Source organism: Pelobates fuscus, chromosome 2 (genome assembly GCF_036172605.1).
Source record: "Pelobates fuscus isolate aPelFus1 chromosome 2, aPelFus1.pri, whole genome shotgun sequence".
Lineage (NCBI taxonomy): Eukaryota > Metazoa > Chordata > Amphibia > Anura > Pelobatidae > Pelobates > Pelobates fuscus.
In genome coordinates this window covers 157736551-157758206 of record NC_086318.1, presented here as the reverse complement: position 1 = coordinate 157758206, position 21656 = coordinate 157736551, and the positions used below count along the sequence as shown (strand labels likewise).

General features: G+C 39.2%; 1 protein-coding gene and 1 long non-coding RNA gene across 2 annotated transcripts; both read left to right on the top strand.

Moving 5' to 3' along the window:
- Positions 1-2532: 2532 nt before the first annotated feature.
- On the top strand, positions 2533-20898 carry LOC134586229 (serine/threonine-protein kinase N2-like). The gene is made up of 13 exons (XM_063441726.1): positions 2533-2566; positions 12188-12278; positions 12729-12876; positions 14342-14475; positions 14595-14670; positions 14761-14852; positions 14952-15134; positions 15851-15913; positions 16086-16162; positions 16976-17118; positions 17863-17970; positions 19049-19129; positions 20695-20898. The coding sequence occupies exons 3-13, from the start codon at positions 12865-12867 to the stop codon at positions 20896-20898; spliced, it is 1173 nt and encodes a 390-aa protein (XP_063297796.1). The 5' UTR covers positions 2533-2566; positions 12188-12278; positions 12729-12864.
- Positions 6231-9999, top strand: LOC134585659 (uncharacterized). Its single transcript, XR_010086536.1, has 3 exons — positions 6231-6294; positions 7800-7935; positions 9894-9999. It is a non-coding gene; the product is annotated as an uncharacterized LOC134585659 (long non-coding RNA).
- Positions 20899-21656: the final 758 nt, after the last annotated feature.

The following is a 21656-nucleotide window of genomic DNA, read 5'->3' as shown; positions in this document are numbered from 1 at the left end:
GGACCAATTGTTGCTGAAATCTCCAAACACCTTCACTCCCATCACCTCCTTCTTATCGTAACATCATTATCTTCCATCCCTGTCCTCAAATTACTCCAAACATCACTCCTTATACTCCCATCACTACAATCCATCCTTAACTCCCTTTCTAATTATTCCAGTCATCCCTCTCCTCCCATCACTTCAATCCATGTCTCCTTCACTCCTTTCCTATTCTTCCATCACTCCTATCCATCCTTATGTTTCTATCTATATGATCCTTCTCTTTCCTCTCATCGCTACAATCTTTCCCTCTTTATCCACCATCACTCCTATCTATCCTTATGCTACCATCCCTCCCTCCCTATCATCCTGTTTATCAACACACCACTCTCACATGCAAATACACTCAGCCTTCCCTAAAGCCATTTACACTCTGCAAACTCCACACTCATCATATTCTGCCAACCACCACACAATCACAAATAGCCATCCCCCACATATAATAATACTCAGCCAGCAAACATATCACAGTCAGCCAATACCGCGCACATCACATTCAGCAAATTACACAAACACCCCACCCTTACAACACTCAGCCACCCCGCACTTATTAAGAACACCCAGCCATGTGGAAAGTCAACACACATCTTACAAATATCACACTCTACCACATTTGCTCAGAGGAGCTCTGTGATATATTCATGTACTCTGCACATACTGTAAGGATAGAGGTGCAGATCACAATGCTCCTTCACTGGACCACCAGGGATCCTGACCAGAACGCACTGCACCGGACCACAAGGGATAACATCTCCCCTGCCAAAATGTAAGCTGGAGGGGGCAAATGAAAAACTTACCTGCACACAATCAACCTCCTTCTAACACATTCACACACCACACATACAACACTCAGCCACAAAGACTCCACACAAAAAACACACACAGGCACATTTGGCCTCCTCCACACATACAACTTTCAGACACTACACACTCTCACACACACAACACTCAACCATCCACAAACTCCCATTCGAAGAACAGAGCCCAGGGCTTTGTAGAAGAGGGCCCCAATTTGGCATCCATTGGCAGTCTTAATCTGTCTCTTCTGACAAGCCCTGTGTTAATGCACAATAAAACAATATTGAATGTAATATATATATCGAGTCCTACCCGTTAAAGCGGATCTGTCATTGTATAAATCTCCAGGCCCCAGCCTCCCTATAGTCCCCCACAACCATTTCTGGAATGGACTGGTGCAACTTATTTTCAAGGCCTCCAATGAACCTGTGTTGACTCTTGTGATCGCACAAGAGTCAGCATATAGTGCCAGAGATACGTCACTCCTGGTAGTGACGCAACACTGGAAGGAGGTGAGTACAGCCAATGGCAAAGTTAATAAAGACTGGAGCTTGACTAAAGTACCACCCTGTGTCATCCTTCAGGTTATAGATAAGTTAAAGCAGTCCCTTTTTTCCCTTATGTTTAGCATCTTTTAAAAAAAAAAGTATAATTTCACAAAAACAAACAAACAAACCAAAAAACAAGGAAACAAAGGGAGTGGTTTGGAACATGCCAGCATTAAAAACACCATCCACTTATCTGTAGTGTAGATTGTATAATGCAGATATAATATCTATTTAAAATGATTCATGTTTCAAAATAAGGAATTATTTAATTTTTTTTTTTCAGTTATTTTAAAGGAATCCTCCGGACACTCTAAAGTCTAAAACATTCATCTTAATAAAGTTATTGTGGTGCTTGCAGTCTCCTTGTGCAGATTTACTTTAAATGTTAAACCATTCTTGAATTTTTAAGACTAAAGATGTATACCCAATCACCGGTCTCTCCCTCTCCTCTCCTGCTTGGACTAATACAGGAACATTAGTAATGAAGATAAGGCAGTGACTGGCTTAGAGCGTCAGCAAACACTCCCAGCATATCATTAGTAAAATATAGAAATTTACTGATATTAGCTAATGATGGGCAGCTGACTCTCTCAGCCAATCATGGACGCCTCCTCACTGCTCACACAAATGCTCCTGCTTTAGCCTGAGCTGAAGAGACAGATGCCGGAGACACATCTTCAAGAACAGGTTAACAATTATATATGTAAGACTGCGCCTGGGCCTCCAAGCACCATAACAACATCAAGAAAATGATGACATGCTACACAAACTTAACCCTGCACTCAAACTCCCACTACTCTTGGGTGGCAGCAGGGGCAATAGTATTCATCAGCCCAAATACATAGAACAAATAAAAAGTTTTCTGCGCACTATCCTAAATCCCTATACATGTTTAAATGATTTAAACAAATTATGTTAGAATCACTCAGATGGCCATTAAAGTGTAAGCTCACCGGCCACGGCTAATTTCCTGTATTTTAGTTTGTTTGGAGCAGTTTAGAAAGTATCACTGGCCCATGTGGCAGCAACAAGGGGATAGAAAGTAAACGCGTTTGGTTTGTTTGAGCATTTTAATTGCAAAGTGCCTTTTGTTTACTCATCGTTTTTGTTTCAGCTTTTTCGGCGCGCTAGACGTCAGATATCTGATGATGCTGAGCAGAAAGGAGAGAAACCTCCAGGTACATTAAAACGTTGTGTGTGTGTTTTCTATGTATATATGTAAGTGTATAAATACCGATCTCCATGGAGACTGAACCAGTTTTAGCGTTTTATAAAAGCTCACTGTATTTTGTAACTTGGTGTAATATTCTCCCGAAGTTTGGTAAGAACGACATGTTCTGTTCCAGTTGGTGTTACATTCTCTATAATGCTGCTTTGCTACAAATCCCCTGTCACCAATCCCCAAAGTACTGTACCAGTTCCCCTAGTTCACTGCTGTCACATTGCAGAGAGAACAGACACAAACTGTCATATGACTGTTACTCCTCTCCATGATCAGTGCTTCATTCTGCTATTCTGGCATTCAGCCGTGTCAGAGCTACAGCTTAGAGCGCACATGTGCTATACTGTATGGGGCAGTCCGCAGATTGTCCTCAACTGGAAGAGGGATCCTGGTAGGAAGTGTAGAGGAGAACAAGTGTATTTCTGTAGATGTACTGTGACTACGGTAAAAATGATGGCAAACTGTAGAACATCCCAGATGGGGGTTCTAAAAATTTCTACAAAGTGTATGCCATTAAAGGAACACTAAACATTAATGGAATATAAAGATGTTTTCCAAACACTAGTGAGTTCCTCTGCCACTGTGGCCCTGCCACCCTGCCGATGTAAAGTGTTAAATAATCCTTTTTTTACTTACTCGATTCCAGCACCGATCTCCCTCGTCTGATATACGACTGGCTAAGTTTCTCTCTGTAAAGGTACAAGTGATGTAAAACCTTTATTAGACCTGTACGCAAACAGACTGAAGAGCAAGCTAATTAAGCCTGTGTCCATTATTACTGTTCTCGTAAACTCTTGTTTATGGCTTATAATTAAATACTTACTCAAAGCATCTTGACCACTATAGCCCTCTGTAGTGGCTATGGTGCTAGGAATATCCTTGCCTAGTTCACCAGTAATGGGGCAAACTGTTTTGTAATGATTTGCCTTCTTATCAGGGTTCTGCTGGCGCAAAATTCATTGGCTAAAAAAGTCAACTAAGCTCTCTCACATAATGATTGACCCTCCAATGAATTGACATTATTCGTACTCTCATTCCAGACTGGCTAATGACACTCGTCCAAAAATCTCTGTATTTGCAGCTTTTCTTACACTGCACATACAGACTGCAAGCACCATGACCAGTTCAAATCACTGAAGTGATCATGGTGCTTAAAGTAATACTTTCGGTATAGTTTTCTGTTCATGAGACAATGTACAAAATATACCATGTTGACATTTCTGGCACGTTAGATCGCAGAGTTAATATTTTCGGGATGGTAGTTCCACACACATATATATATATATATATATATTTCCAGACCACTGTTGTTATACTGTGAGTTTGTCCTAACCACGTAGCGCCTTGTGTGTCTCCCCATACAGGGTGTACTGCCTCCTACCCATAATCCACTACTGTCTGAAAGCAGGAAATAACTGGAATGTCATCCAATCTTAGTGTTTCCATTATTTTTAATGGCAATGCTGTGCATATCCAATAAACCCAGCAGACGTGTATAGTTCAGCACTTGATAGTAGTTTCATTCACTAAAAGTCATAAATATAAATATTTCTTGAGCCAAGTGCTCCAGTCATATTTTTAAATGATTGGAGCTAGTGATTGCCTGGGGGGCTTTTAGCTGCATGGATTTTTGTTGTTTGCTCTGTGTTTATCTTTTCTTTTAGTGTTTTTTTACACCTTGATTTAAAGATCCTCTCTGGGTCTGTGTCATCTGTAATTGGCATTACCTACTCTGTTTAATGTTAACTGTCTTATTTATTTATTTATTGAGTGATACTGTCTGCTGATAAATCCAAATGCTGTCTTTTTTTCTTGTTACTAATTTCCGGTATGTCCAGAGATCTCAGATGCTCCTAAAGGTAACACCAGCTCCCAGGCAGAGAACGTGAAGCTGAGTGCTTTGCAGAAAAAGCTGGAAGTTGAGCTGAAGGTGAAGCATGGAGCAGAGAATATGATCAGAGCATATTCAAATGATATTTCCAAAGTAAGTTGGTTACATTTACATTGCGTTTATAAAGAAATAACATAAAAAAAAAAAAATTGATAGAGGGAGGAGGGGAGGGAGGGGCAGGGTTAAAAAAAAAAACCTTACGCCGCTTACATTACTTACCTCTTACGCCCTGACAGCATTCAATCTGAATTACACGGACAGTTTGCTGGTGATATTTGTTCCTGAAATCAAGATAGATCATACAAATATCATCACCTAGATTTCCATGTGTTTGCCGCCATCTCTCGCAGCTAAATAGTTGAAGGCACGCGCTTTTCTTAATCAACCAAGAAGCATTGTTCAGTAAAAAGGATACATGTTTTTAATTGCTTCTTTATTTTTTTCTGATTTTAAAGATTCTCTCTCCATAATGCATGTCTATAATTTAGTTTGCCTGCAAAGAAGCACTGTAGTGTGCCTAGTGCCCTTCCCACAGAAGCAAGCATTCAGCTACTGTATTTCGAACTGTTAAGACTTTTGTAAACTGAAAGAGAAAAAATGAGAACTGAATTTATAGTCCCTGCATGTTATGCACAATAACTGACTGGAACTGACATAATAATAGTTTAATATCTGGGTGAACTTTGTTGTTTGAGAGCAATGAGCTAAATATAGTCCACGTGTATCCTGGGTTGTGAGTAATTATTAGGGTTTATTTTCTAGAATGAGGTAAATTAAGGCTATATTTATTCATACATTTTACTCAGCTACCTGACTATTCTTATTACTGTTACAGAATGTTGCACATCTTGCTGCTGTCCAGGAAAACCTTCAAAACTGTGAGAAAAACATAGACAGTCTGCGCATTCTAATCAGTTCTCTAATTAAAGGTAAAGGTTCAGTAACTTCATATGCACTATATTAATAGGTAACAATTAACATGTATTTTATATTTTTGTGAGTTTTAATCTTTAGTGTTTAGCTTTGTTTCTCTGCCATGAGATTTTCTGGGTGCCAACTGTTTTTTTATAGGGTGATCTATAGGACACTGTGGTACAGTGTCTATAGATTTGACTACTCTTTAAAGAAACAATCCAAGCCCCATAACCACTACAGATCATTATTGTTATGGTACCAGGAGTACTCTTCCAGCCCCATTGTAAGGAGTCAAACGTTTTATTAATGGCTCTGCAGGGCCTGCTCAGGACTTAGATCAGGAGAGCTAAGAGAAGTTCCTGCTTAGGAACGTCCGGCTCTCCAGCATCGGTAATGGACTTGGGGAGCAGCACCTGGTAAGAAAACCGACCGTTCAAAAATTCATTGATTCTTATAATAGGGGGTGCCAGGGCAGTTCTTGCACCATAACCACTACAATGAGCCAAACATATTCCATAAACCTCTACACTCCAAGGTTTTATGAGGAAATGTGCAGCTGCATTTTCCTATTACATTGCCTTTTCACTTCCTCTTAAAAGTGGGAGGCGCAGGGAGTAATGTGAATGTTCAAAGAAATGTTGTATTACTTCAGAATATCAGAGAGTTCTTTGATATTGTGTTCTTTTGTTTTATTTTCATTTGCTTTGTGTTTAAAATTATTGGAGTATTATTGATCACTGTGTATGATATACAGTACTTACATTATGTTATATCTCATCCTTTACAGAAGAAACATCGTTAGCAGCTCCGGAGACGTACATTAACACTGTTGCTCCTTCGCTGTTGGTGACAGACACACATGAGCCAGAGCTGGCTTGGTATTCACTTTACATCTTTTTAATCAATGTTGTTATAACCTGAATCCATCCCAAGTTACCAATTTACACCACCATACCTCTGTTTATCTATATGTCTGTCGTATGTTTGTCTACTGCTGTCTGCAAATTTCTTAGCATGTGTATCAATCACGGTTACATTTTATAAGGCTGTCTACAGCTTGCATGCTTGTGTCGCCCAGTGGCGGATCCAGAGCCTGATCTCGGGAGGGGCACTTGTAGATTATTTAAAGAAATAATCCAAGCACCATAACCACTACAGCTCAGTGTAGTAGTTATGGCGCCCGTAGTGCCAGGATCCCATCCCAGAGTAAGTAGTCAAACCGTTTAAGAACAGTTTGACAACTTACCTGGGGTCTGCTGGGATATAAGGCATAGGAGCAGTGGTATGTGTTAGGGGTGAAGTGTGTGTGAAAGGTGCAGTGTGTGTGTGTGTGTGTGTGAGCAGTGAAGTGTGTGTGCGAGTGCGTGAGGGCGGCAGTGTATGTCAGGGTTGCAGTGTGTGTGTTAGGGGACAGTGTATGTGTGGGGCCGTGTGTGTGTGTGTGTATATGGGGGGCAGTGTGTGTAGTGTGTGTATGGGGGGGCAGTGTGTGCAGTGTGTGTATGGGGGGGCAGTGTGTGCAGTGTGTGTATGGGGGGGCAGTGTGTGTATGGGGGCAGTGTGTGTAGTGTGTGTATGGGGGGCAGTGTGTGTAGTGTGTGTATGAGGGACAGTGTGTGTAGTGTGTGTATGGGGGGGCAGTGTTTGTATTGGGGGGGGAAAGGAGGGAAGGGAGGCTTTTAATTTTTATTTTTTATTTAATAAAATAAATATTCTTACCTTTATTAAGGAGGAGGGGGGACATTTCTTAGTCCCTGGTGGTCCCAGTGGGAATCCCTGGTGGTCCAGTGGTTACAGTGAACTCTAGCCCGCGCTCCAGGGCTAGAGTTCACTCTCGCGAGATTTGGAGCGTTGCCGTGGTAACCGCGGCAACGCTCAATGCTCGCGAGAGGAGGACCCGGAGGAGCTGCAGGCTGAGCTCCCGGGTCTTCTCTCCCTCCCTGACGGCTGTCAGCACGGTGCCTGCGGACCGGGGAGGGAGATCTCTGATCTCTGATCCCTCCCCGGTCCGCAGGCACATTGCAGGGCTGACGCTTGGACAATGCCAGCCCTGCATTAGCCGTCAGGGGGGAATGCCCCGTTGCCTTCCCCTCCAGGATCCACCACTGGTGTCGCCAGATCTTCTTATCTTTGCAGGACTCCTGTGAATTCTGCATTCTGCCAGGCAGGGTGTGAAAGTTCTTTGGATGTCACACAGAAAGCACAGAATGTAGAATTCTTTACGGTGCAAAGACACTAGTGAGAAGTGTTCCTGGGCGTCCTTTAAATAATGTCCTTTATATACCAGCATTATTGTATAAGATAAAATGAGTATAGTGATATGACAATCTGACGTAAAAAATTAACCATGCAGCCAGATAAACTACTATTTTTCTTCTGATAGCGATTTTGAAATCATTTCTTTATCACTGGATGTGGAACTTGACTTAGAGGCGCCTCCTGCTCCAGGTCAAAACGTTTTACATGTCATTCAGCATGAGATTTCAGCTTATACTGCGATACAGAATATACTGGCTCAGGTAAAGCTCTAAGATGTGCTGATTGTTCTTTACCCTTAAACTTCATCATTAAATGAGCACTCTGTGTACAATAATCATTACAGCTCAGTGAAGTAGTTATGGTGCAAAGACTCCTTGGTTACCAGCCCCTCTTTTTTTTGTTAAACCATTTGGGAGCATTTTCACAAAAAGTGTTTTCTACCTGGCACCCAGAGATTGATAATGTAGACGTTACATTTTTGTCCAAAAAAATTATAATTCCATCCAACCTTGACAGCTGTGATGGGTTGTGGAAAGCCCAGAACTCTCAGCCAATCAATGCCATCCAGGTTGCATATAATTGGCATTGATAATACAGAAGTGTTAATTTCTCACTATCAATGTGTCTGAGGAGGGCGAGGTATTCAGGTACTTGGAAGAGCCTAAATGGTTTGACATTAAACCAGGATACTCCAGGCACTATAACCACTACAGAAAGCTAGAGTGGTTAGTTTGCTTCGAGTTTGCATTTAAAGCAGCCACATGTGTCTTTTTTAGATTATTTGAATTGATGAACTCTGGGCTTTGTAAATAAATGTTTTATGAAAGGCTGACAGTCGCTTTTCAGGACTTTTAATATTATATTAACTTAACAAAACAAAACAAATTGTGTTCCTGGTGCAAATCTTGAGCAGAATACTAATAAAAGTGACATAAATCACCTAAAGTGTCAGTGCATTAGGGCAGATATTTGGTTATCTCTAGGTTCAGTATATTCTCATATAAAACAAAGAGGGAAATATATTCAAATATAGTGTAGTATTGTTATAGCAAATGATAAATTGGATAAATAAACAGACACTCACAAAAGTAAAGCACAACAAAAAATGTGCAAATATCACTTTGCCCCAAGGATCACTTACATCCAATTAGTCCTTATCTATTCTCCTTGACTGGTCCACGCATCCCCTATGCAGACAATCTGGGTCCTGGCTTCGGATGGCCGAACACTGAGAAATCTAGTTCTTGTCCTAATTATCTGTCAGGCAGGTCCTACATGAGTCCAACAACTAGCACCATTGCCAAAATAGCACAGAGTGTTTATGTAGCAGAAAATTTAAATATTGGTCAAAAAGCATCTGAAGGAATGAGCAACTTGGAACCAGAGGGGGAAATCTTCCTATCCCATCAGAGACTGAATGGACCATTGTTTAAGGAAAACATTGTAAAATCTGTTCTGCAGCAATTTGGCAAATTTGATACTAAACATTGGAAAACCATTGCCTGATCGACCTTTACTTTCCTTTGATTGAAGTGGAATCACCCAAATCACCCATGCACTGCAAATGTTAACCAATATTCACAATCTTATAATCCACATCCTATTTGATTCTGTTTTTGTTTCACCCAGTGCTTTGTAGGCTTTATTAAGGTAATTAAGTCTGTTACGGTATATTCCAAGGCCTTAAATCTCCATCAATCTCTTATTACAGAAACTTTCCAAAAGCACTTCATTACTACTCGCCAAATAGCCATCATCTCGTTTACACATATTTGGCTTACAATATCTGACTACAAACCAAATGAAACAAAGCCACTTCATTTCAAAGTAGGAAGAGATTGTATGGGCATGAGATATGGCATTACTTTCTTTTCCCCATCAGGCCCCACCCACCAGGGGATCTTTAACTCCTGGTCCTATTTCCTGGATCAATTAGGGCTAAAATCTCCAATCACTCTCACTACCTTCACTCCCATCAGTTCATTCCTACCTTAACATTATTCTCTTTCATCCCTGTCCTTCACTGGTTGTTATGGTACTTGGAGTGTTCCTTTAGGTAGACGAATTCCCTGTATTTTAGTTTGTTTGAGGCAGTTTCAAAAGTATCGCTGGCCTCTGTGGCAGCAACAAGGGAATAGACTAAAAGCTTTTGATTTGTTATAATTTTTCTTGCAAAGTGCCTTTTGTTTTCTAATTATTTTTGTTTTTGCCTTGTCAGCGCGCTAGACGCCAGATATCTGATAATGCTGATCAGAAAGGAGAGAAACTTCCAGGTACATTAAAACATTGTGTGTGTAATGCCTGTGCTTATGTGTAAGTGTATATCTATCAATCTTCATGGACACTGAACCAGTTTTAGCATTTTATGAAAGCTCACTGTATTTTGTAACTTGGTGTAATATTCCCCCGTAGTCTGGTAAGAAAGACATGTTCTTTACCAGTTGGTGTTACAGTCTCTATAACGCTGCTTTGCTACATATCCCCTATCTCATCTCTCCTATTTGGGAAGCACTGTAACAGGTCCCAGCAGCACGTCCCTTCTTCTCTGACACCATGATGGCGGCTTCATTGCCAGCACATTGCAGATAGAATGGAGGGACACAAACTGTCATATAACTATTACTCCTCTCCATGATTAGTGCTTCATTCTGCTATTCTGGCATTCAGTCATGTCAGAGTTATAGTAAAAACCAAAGAAAAAAAAAAGTTACCTGTGTTATGGTACTTTTTAAAGGTAAACCAAAATGTTTAAATGTCTATCTGTTCCTGTCCAAATTAATAAAATTGAATTGCGTATATACGCTGAAGTAATTAAGTCTGACACACAAGGTTCAGGTTAAAATAACTTCGAGAAAGTTTATTGGCAAGTGAAGAAAAAGCGGGCGCGCAGGCCCTTTTAAGAGGCATTTTGCGTCATCATTGATTATTAGAATATCAGCAAATAAACATCATCAATTGGATTAATTGTTAAGTGTCGGGGTTAGTGTCTTACTTATTGGTTCAAAAATTAAGAGGTTAGTCCCATGCCCACCCACCAGAGGTGGGATTGTTCTGGACACGGGTGGGGATAAGGGGGTCTTGAGCGTCATTTTACACGGTCAATGATATCAGGCCTCATGTCCAGGTGCAAGGTCTCTTATGAATAGAACATTTCATTACTACTGTGTTCTCGTGGCCTTCAAACTATACTATCTTACAAGTTTTAGGGAGTAGTCGGCAACTCCTGTGTCTTTGCAGGAAACACAGTCTTTGCCTACTATACTAATTGGGTTGAGAAGTTCAGTCACGTAAGGTAGTTTTAAAATGAACAAGTTAAGTCATGAGGACAAAATGGAGGATTGAAGAAGTCAGGTTAGGAGGACAAAATGGAGGATTGTCACAATATAAGGTTAAAATGGAGTTAGTACAATAATTCAATACAAGTACAGTAAAGATTTTTAATAATCCCACATCACCTGCTCTCTCCTTAATCCCTATGTATATTTAGACAAATTGAGGTGATTTAGTTACTCCAATGGCCATTGGAGGGAATGCCCGCCTGCTAACGTCAAGGCAGACCCCCCCTAAGCGGGTCCTACACTGACCCTTCACCTTGCTTCCTTGAGCTTCTGGCAAAGATATCTCTAATGAGACAGAGAGGGGTATTTTTTATATATACACCCCTATATACTTCTTAACCCTTAATAGGGAACACATGGGATGGGCGGCAGCATTGTAACAAAGCTGTGTGAGACAAAAAGTGAATACAAATACAAAAAGATAAGTCCTGCGAGGTTTAGAATTAATTTTCTTATTTTCTTAAATTTAGACAAAGTTGTTTTCCCTATGCCAGATGCACTTCAAATAAAAACATCTAAACATTCTCTATAATCAATACAAATCATTTATATATTTTAATAAAACAAACAGAAAATAAGAGAACAGGTAACACTTAATAGCTAGTCCTTCAGTTAGCCACTGATGAGGTCTCAGAAGATCCATTAGGGAGAGAACCATGGACCCTTGTATACCCAGCCAATCCGACCCACTCAACAATTAACTAAATACAGAGTAATAAAGGAATACTCCAGGCACTATAACAACTACAGCTGAAGGGTTTGTGGTGGGTTAAGTGTCCTTGTGCTGTCACATGGTAAGATTTTTGTACTATGTGACAACTTACCTGTGTCCTGCAGGGAACCTACGACCAACCACTGCAAAGAGGAAAGAGAGAGTTGCACGTATCCCATAAACCTGTATACTCTGAGGTTTTATGAGGAAATGTCCAGCTGTATGTTCCAATTATATAGCCTTTGCACTTTCTCTTAGAAGTAAAAGACAAATGGAGTAATGCAAATGTTCAAATACATTTTATATACTTTCTTTTTAAATTAAATATCAGACAGTCTAGGCTTGGATAAAGTGTTTTTTTTTTATCTCCATTGGCTTTGAGGTGAAAATAATTGTGAAGTATTATTGATCACTGTGTATGATATACAATACTTACATTACGTTATGTCTCAACCTTTACAGAAGAAACATCGTTACCAGCTCCGGAGGCGGACATTAATACAGTTGCTCCTTCGCTTTTGGTGACAGACACACAGGAGCCAGAGCTGGCTGGGTATTCACTTTACATCTTTTTACTCAATGTTGTTAGAACCTGAATCCATCCCAAGTTACCAATTTATTCCACCTTACCTCTGTTTATCTATATGTCTGTCGTAGCATGTGTATCAATCAAGGATACATTTTGAAGGCTGCCTACAGCTTTCATGCGTGTATCGCCAGATTTCCTTATCTTTGCAGGACTCCAGTGAATTCTACATTCTGACAGGCAGGGTGTGAAAGTGCTTTGGATGTCACACAGAATGCACAGAATGTAGAATTCTATACGGTGCAAAGACATAGAAATCTGCTCCACTAGTGAGAAGTATTCTCGGGCATCCTTTAAATAATGTCCTGTATGTAGCAGCATTATTGTCTAAAATGTAATGAGTACAATGATATGATAGTCTGACACAATATATTAACCAGACAGAGAGATAAACTATTCTTTTCTTCCTTCTGATAGCGATATTCCAATCTTCCCCAAGGAACCAATTATACTACCGGATGTGGAACATGACTTAAAGGCGCTTCCTGCTCCAAGTCAGGCATGTTTAATAGGATTTCAGCATGAGATTTCAGTGTGTATTGAGGTCCCGCATATGTTGGGTCAGGTAAAGATGTGCGGGTTGTTCTTTACCCCTAAACGTCATCAATAAATGAGCACTCTGTGTACAATAACCATTACAGCTCGGTAAAGAAGATATGGTGCAAGTAATCTTTGGGTATAAGCCCACTTTTTATTTTGTTAAACCCTTTGGGAGCATTTTGAGATAAAAATGGGGCTCCCTCTAGCTTATAGAGATAGCCCCCCTTGGCCACATTGATAATGTATTTAAATGTTTGCACTATGAATGATGACTCCATCCAACCTTGACAGTGACAGCTGTGATTTATGGAGGATAGCGCAGAGCTCTCACCAGTCAATGCCATCCAGGTTGCATATAATTGGCAGTGATAATACAGAAGTGTTAATTCCTCACTATCAATGTGGCTGAGGAGGGGGGTATCCGGGTACTTAGAAGAGCCTAAATGACATTAACCAGGAATAGCGCCAGGATACTCCAGGCAATATAGCCACTACATCAAGCTAGAATGGTTAGTTTACTTTGAGTTTGCCTTTTATGTGGCTACATGTTTCTTTTATTGATTGTTTGAGTTGATTAACTCTGAGTTTAGCAAATAAATTAGACTAATGGTTTATCAAAGACTAACAGTAACTTTTCAGTACTTTTAATATTATGTCAGCTTAACAAAATAAAAGGTGTCTCAAGAGCAAATCTTGTATAAAATACTAATAAATTATTATTATTATTATTACTATTATTTATAAAGCGCCAACAAGTTCTGCAGCGCTGTAAATAAATAAATAAATAAATAAATAAATAAATGTGACATAAATCACATTATTATTATAAATACATTATAAATATTATTTATATAAATATAAATTATAAATATGAATAATTATTATTATTAATATTTATAAATCTCCAACAAGTTCCACTGCACTGTAAATAAATAAATAAATGTGACATAAATCACCTAAAGTGTTAGTGCAGTAAGGCAGGTATTTGGTTACCTTAATGTTCAGAATATTTTCATTTAAAACATAGAGAGAGAGAAATATATGCAAATATAGCAAACAATAAAATGTATATATAATGGACAGACACTCACAAAGGAAAAGCACAACAAAGAGTGTGCTAATGGCGCTTTACCCCAAGGGCCAATAGCATCCATCAGTCTTTATGTCTTCACCTTGGCTGGCCCACAAGTCCCCTGTGCAGACGATCTGGGTCCTGGCTTGGGTGGGCTGAACACTGAGAAATAGAGTTTTTGTTGTTCTTGTCTTAACCACCTGTCAATCATTGTTATAAGCTCTGATAGAGAAATCCTAGAGAGAGGAGACATTGGACAGTGCTTTTATTTCTCTTCCTTTTATATTTCCTAAATAAAGAAAACAGAGCATCTCATGGGAAAATTGTTTTCAATTAGTTATTCGATGATATACATTTCAGAGATGTAACATTTCTCAAGGAAAAAAAGGCTATTATCGTGAATTGTTTTCCTTCCTAGGATATCGGAGAAGGCCACGAATATACTGGTGGTATTACAAACCCAACACCAGACGTAATAAATGAGTCTGATAGAACAGATTCCCCTCTACATAACAGTGACCATGAATCTTCCGAAACATCTGAGGACTTATGGTATGTTTACTTACCTGCTATACGTTATATTAGCATTTTCTTTTAAGTCTTTGTTTTTATTGTGGGGTTGTAGTGGTCATTTTAATTAATAATGTTTTAATGTTTTCCTTTCTTGGCAGTATTCGGCTCCGGCTTCCTCTCAGCATGCAGGACTTCCAGTTCCGCTCTGTGTTGGGTAGAGGGGGCTTCGGCAAAGTAAGTTTAAAGTGGAATTCCAATTCTAGTTGGATATAACAGGTGTCTTAACAGATGCAGCACAACACTTTATTTATTTTAATTTTGTAGGTTCTGCTGGCTAAGTACAAGAATACAGATAATATGTATGCCCTGAAAGTTATAAGAAAAGGAGAATTAGAGACATACCCTGCGCTCAATAGGTCAGTAAATGAAGAACAATTAATACCTTGTCTTTTTTTTGTAGCTTGGTTTCAGAGATCAGGGGAAAATTACTTTTAACTTTTATTTTTCCTTTCCAGCCTTCTGTCTGAGAAGCGGATATTTCAAATTGTGACCAAAAGGCGTCACCCATTTTTAATTAGCTTGTTTGGGTGTTTCCACACTCGAGATCACGCCTGTTTCGCAATGGAATACGCTGCTGGGGGCGACCTAGGAGCAAACCTCAAGAACAACCAGAGTCCTTTTCCAGAACCCAGAGCTATGTGAGTATACGCAGCAGGTCTAATCCAATGTTCTGCAGACGGGCTACAAATTCCATAAATTCTAATTATTTATACCTGTTTGTACTCTGGATATCACACAAAATGGGATCCATTGTGGGTTTTGTTATTCTGTTTATTTTGTTTATAAGAGTAAAAAGAAGATAAAACAATAAGCAAAAACAATGCCCATTACATTACAACAGTAACAACATCATAAAAATAGAATTTGACAAATTCTTTATAAAAGACAGACTCAAATAAGTGATGACGTAGAGCCACAAGTAACCAAATATAATGGAAGAAGAAAGCTACCACGGTGGGTTTTAGAATGCGTATAAACATGATTGGCCATTAACAAACATATTCTCTATTGAAAATGACTTCAAATTGTATTAATTGATGTATATCCCATAAACTGCTGTATATCTGCTTGCTGTATGCGTCCAATGCTGTATGCTGTATCAGTGCGGTTAAATCTGGCCACATGCACTGCTGTCTGCACCAACCATCGGCATTGGTTAATGGAACCAGCTGTAAATGCTAAACGACCAATCACCTCTGTATCATAAATAACCACCCACCAGCCGTGAGAGAGCAGAAGGAAACCTGTGAATGAATGTAAATGTCAGAGTGACTTAGGATTTATGGAATTAAACCATTTAATAGTACAAACACTGCATCTTCTAGAAGGTAACAGATTTATTTATTTTTCCCAGATTTTATTCTGCATGTGTCGTCCTGGGACTGGAGTTCTTACATGAACAGAAAATCATCCACAGGTAAGATTATAGAAAAAAACTACCCATGGAGTGTCAGTGATATTTGTGTTGTGTTTAACCCTATTTGTTTATATTAAGTTATTCACGTTAACCATTTATAAAGCTTATTCTAAATGCCTCTAGTGTTATGTAAAATAAATAAAACTTAATTTTCTGCATTTTAATCATCTAGAGACCTAAAATTAGAAAATATTGTACTAGATGAAAAGGGATTTGCAAAAATTACCGACTATGGTCTTTGTAAAAAAGGTAAATATCATTTTCTAATTAAAACGTAATTTGTGATAAAAAGTCTCACTTAGTAAGTTCGAAATGTCCTTGCAAAGTCAGTTAGCTTTCATATAAACAACCACTTAACATATAAAATGATGTGTATAAAATGTGTGCTTCATTTCTTTATCAAGGGCCAGGCAGTCTATGTTGGATACACATGCACACACACATTACACACAGCCACACCACGACCACTACAAACACTGTGGGGTGACAGAAAGAGATAATATAGGGAGGGCAGAGGGCAGACACTATGCTCAGGGCTCCAAGCAGGAAACCCAACTTTTCTAAATGAAATTATTTTGTGTGTTAGGAGAAGCAGATTGGGCTACTGCATTAGTCCTTTGGACAAGTAGATTGCTTAGATTTCTACATCCCTCCGTTAACCGACATGGATAGCCGTGTCTGACATCATCCCATGAACTCCTGCTGGGTAAAGGTTTATGTAGTGAATTCAAGTTCCACTGAATAGTATGAAAGTCCCCTCCTGTCATGCCTTAACTATGGTATCCTCTTACTTCCTTCATAACAAATGTTTAGACGTGACACCTCCTAGTCCAGACATGCGGGTAAACTTAAAAACTCAGCAAATTCAATTTGCTATTATTATTATAAAAATATGAGATCTCATACAGAAACATGTCATCAGTCATCAGCCACAAGCTAACCCTTTAACATGTGTAATTAAGATTACAGATCAGTCTAACTGAAAGTCATACCCAAATGTAATTTGCTAAAACTGAACATCAATCTTCAACTTATATACAATTCTATTTCCTTATTTCTGAGGAATCGGATACGGTGGCACAACAAAGTCTCTTTGCGGAACACCAGATTACTCAGCTCCTGAAATCTTAAAGTACAAGCCATACACAAGAGCTGTAGACTGGTGGAGTCTTGGAGTAGTAATTTATGTAATGCTATCTGGAGAGGTAAGAACAGTCTTTCATTAAGAATTTGTAAACATATTTATTTTTTAGAAAAAAGAGATCTATCTCGTCCACCACAATTAGCAACAAGGAGAAACATAGCTTCACCACTTCCTCAAGGGGTTTGAGCCCTATTATTGTACAATCAAAATAAATCTAGTGTGGTGAGAGCACTCTAAAATATAACTTTTATTGATAAACGTTAAAATGTCCCATATGTAGGGATTAGAAATCTATAAGCCTAGGGATCAACCGGTGCATGCACCCTCACTGTCAATCCCACTTATGTATTCACAGATATCAGTCTGCAAGTGTAACTAACTTTGCCTATACTACTATTACCCTAAGGCAAACATCTAACTTGCTGGACATAGTACCATTAGTTTTTCTTATGTGATACATAGTTGCAATAGTTATTCCTGCAGCATATAGTGGTATATTTGATACTTTACTATCCACTACCTTAATCAATGGATATCTGCCCCTACCTATGCACCTATACACTATATTAAAATTAAACTCCCCTGCAGCTTACCAGATGATGTATATAATGACAGTGATCAGTTCTCGTGCACATGGCGTACTTTCATACACTCACACAGCACACCTGTGATGCGTCCTGATTTTCACATTGTGTTATCTTTACAAAAACCTTAAACTCCTCATTTATTGCTCAGCTGTTCATGTCTGTATTTTACAACTTTACAAACTAAAACTGAGGGTTTTTAAAATGTATTTTTTCTCTAGTACCCTTTTGTAGGCCGTGATGAAGAGAAGCTGTCTGCTACTATCATCAGAGGAAAGTTCAAATATCCAAAGTCTCTGTCCAGAAACGCCAAATCAATAATAGGCCAGGTAAGTCGCCATACACGTTTAGTTTTTAATACATTTAATAGATCATATGAGCCAAGCTCAAGCTGTGCATTCACCATTGATGAGGGAAATTCAGCCCTAGCAAGCTGCCTTGGGATGGGGGAATTCTGATAAGACCGTCTTCATGGAGCCTTGCATCTAATCAGTACAGTAGGGATTCATGGCACACATCCCGAAATCTTGCATTGGAAGTGGTATAGAATGTGTAGAAAATAATGGAGGTTCGCTGATCTTTGGAAGAGGGAATGTACCAGTTTTTTTATTTTGCGTTTTCATAATAGTAATCTTATTTGCCATGTTCATATCTCAGAACTATGTATACACCTTAAATTGGATGTTACTAACTGCGTGTTAATACAGGTAATGACATATTAATTATTACAGAGATTTAAACCAAAACCCTGAGTCATTCTATGACACCCATAAATGATTCATTATTACCCATAAGACACTCATATTACATATTTACATGATGTACAGTGCCCACTAGCATCCTATCTAAAAATTTAGATATAGGTAGTTGCTGCAGGACAGAGCACAGTCGCGAATCGGACACTATAGATAAATTGCAATAGGACACTCCCTCATGCAACTTACTCTATCCACAGTCTGCTTGCCCATGTCACTTGCCCTATCCACTCTATCCAAGCCCATGTCGTATATCATATTAATCCTTCCACGTCCATCTTGTGGGCCTAATGTGCTCGCAATGTTTTACACACATGCCCAATAGCGCCCCCCTCCATTGGATGACGTCGGAGAAGGCGCCGCGCCAACCCAGCACAGAGGGTGGTCGGTGCTGGAATCGGGTAAGTAAACTAAACTAAGGGATTATTAAACATTACAGTGCAGGTGGGGGCGCGACCGAGCGGACGGGGGGTACAAAGGAGTTATACTGCAAGGAATACAGATTTGTATTCCTAGTACTATAGTAACCCTTTAATGTACACAGCATGGGTGATAAAGGCATTCGTAATTTTACCAGCAGGGAAAATGCATGTTATTCTGATGCTTATTATTAAAATTAACAATATCTATTTTTTAAAATTCCTTTTTACAGCTTCTCACTAAAAAATTAAGGGCACGACTTGGGGCCAGTGAGAAAGGCGCACAAGATGTCAAAGAGCACCATTTTTTCGAAGTACGTACATTTTAAATAGAACATATGTTATTTATTTATTTTTACTTAGTGGCTTAGTCGCCAAAAATATATATATATTTATCGGCATCTTGTTAAGATAAAATCTTTATGACCCCATTGTACAGCGCTACGGAATCTTATGGCGCTATATAAATAATAAAATAATAATAATAATAATAATAATAATGAAACACTCATGCTGACTGCACTAAAATCTCACTGAAATTCTAACACAGTCAAAAGATAGTTTTGGATAAAGTAGGAACTGCTTTGTCTTAGGGGCAAGTCCGAGGTTGACAAAATGCAGAGCTTCTAATGTGAATCCCACATCCCAAGTAATAGAGTGCATTTAAAGTAGAATTGCAAGGAAAGACATTCTCATAGTTAAATTAGCATTATAAGTAAAACAAACATGCATGTCCTATGAGTTCCTGCATTCACTTCCATTCAGGGAATCATAGTAAAATCATACCCAGCTCTGATCACCCAGAACCTGCAGCAGCAATAAGTGTGTTATTACTTTCTGTACAGCAAACTTTACCTCCATAAACACTTCACGAGCACTTACTGGGCCAGGAAAAGATGGAATCCCACCAACTCTAACGTGACATATTATGTATATTAGATGTTCTGAAACAACCTTATGGTATAGTGTATAAAAGATTATATAGACATATATACTTTTTGGTCAAAAGAGTAATAGTTCAATAATCTCAAACAGAGAAGAGAAAAAGAGTGCAAATAATAGTGCAATATGTACCATACAAATAAATAATGTTCAAATTGGAGAACTAACTCAGACTTTGGAGAGCTACTTAAAGCTCTGCTGTATTGCACGTGGACTGTACAATCCCCGTTAGGGGATTTGTGGAGATCCCGTATGGAATATGGTAACCAGGTCCAATGGTAATCCAATATGTAAAGATAAGTAGATAGAAAATCCAATAGTATAGATTGCTATTGTAAGTAGCGATCTAAAGTGTGAGTGAGTTCTCTATAATTTGTACATTATTTATTTGTATGCTACATATTGCACTATTATTTGCACTCTTTTTGAGGTTATTGAATTATTACTTATTTGACCAAAAAGTACCTATGTCTACATAATCTTTTATACACTATATCATAAGGTAGTTTTATTACACCTATTATACACTCTGTTTGGCACGGTGTTCACTTTTCTGCTGTATCTACCCTGCCATTTGTAAATGGTTTGACAGTTTATCTGGGGTCCACTGGGCACTGGCCAGGTCATTGGCTGAGAGCATTACATTAGCACTCTTAGCAGATGAGTACCTACATGCACCACCAGCCTAGCTCAATGCAGGGAGTTTTAGGGCTAGTTTTCAGTAGTAGGGCAGCATGGAACTCCTGACAACATAACCACTACAGCTAAATGTAGTGGCTATGGTGCTTAGACTGTTATTTTAAGGAAGTTTGAGGACTGGCTTCGATAATTCCATTGGGATCTGTACAGAACGTAGCTTTTTGGGCATATTATCTGTAATACTTTTTTCAATATAATTATTTTACTAATTTATACAATGATGCACATTCTTTTCCAGCACATAGATTGGGCTGCATTGTTATTACAGAATGTGACGCCTCCATTTGTGCCAGCCATTAAAGGAACTGAAGATGTCAGCAATTTTAGTAACATGTTCACCAAAGAAGATCCTGTTTTAACTCCTACAGAAGGGCGACCTGCAATAACGTCCTTTGAGGTGGTGGCATTTCAGGATTTTAATTGGAGGGCTGACTGGAGTTAATTTCAGACATTGTGTACAGGGCCTCTGAAGTACTTCACCGTATAGACCCGGGGGGTGGGGTGGGGGGGGGGGGGGGGAGTAGCAGGTGTTGGAGTTGTGGGGAGGAAGTCGGCACGGGTCTCCATATTTAGTGGACATGCCCTGTATTGAAGTCTGATTCATTCAAAAATAACAGAAATAATTGACACTGACCTTCCATTCCAGCCCCCTGCCAATGCTATTTCACCACACGAAAGCTCTATTGTCCAAATTTTTTTTTTTTAAATCACTAACCAAACACTTTTTGAATGCAACTAAGTTGCTAATTCTATGCTCTGGAAACAACTTGGGGCACCAACCGTCCAACAATGGCTAGTGCGGGTGGAGGAAATTTACACCATGGAGTCCCTGACGGTGAAATTTAAGATGTACACAGTCTGTACAGATGTACAAAGTCTTCACGTCCCCCCCCCCCTTCACCAAGTTGCCTGTATACAGTCACACACACAGGCATAGGCAGACAGTCACACAAACCGTTACAAGCACACAGTCAGACATGCTCAGTTACAGGCAGACAGTCACAGAGCCAAACACACAGTTAAAGGCAGACAGTCACACACAGTTACAGACACACAATCACGAACAGTTACAGGCACACAGTCAAAAGCAGACAGTCACATATACTTCATTACAAGCAGACAGTCATACACACTCTGTTACAGGCATGCAGACACTCACGCACAATGTTAGGCACACACACCCAGTTAAAGGAAGATAGC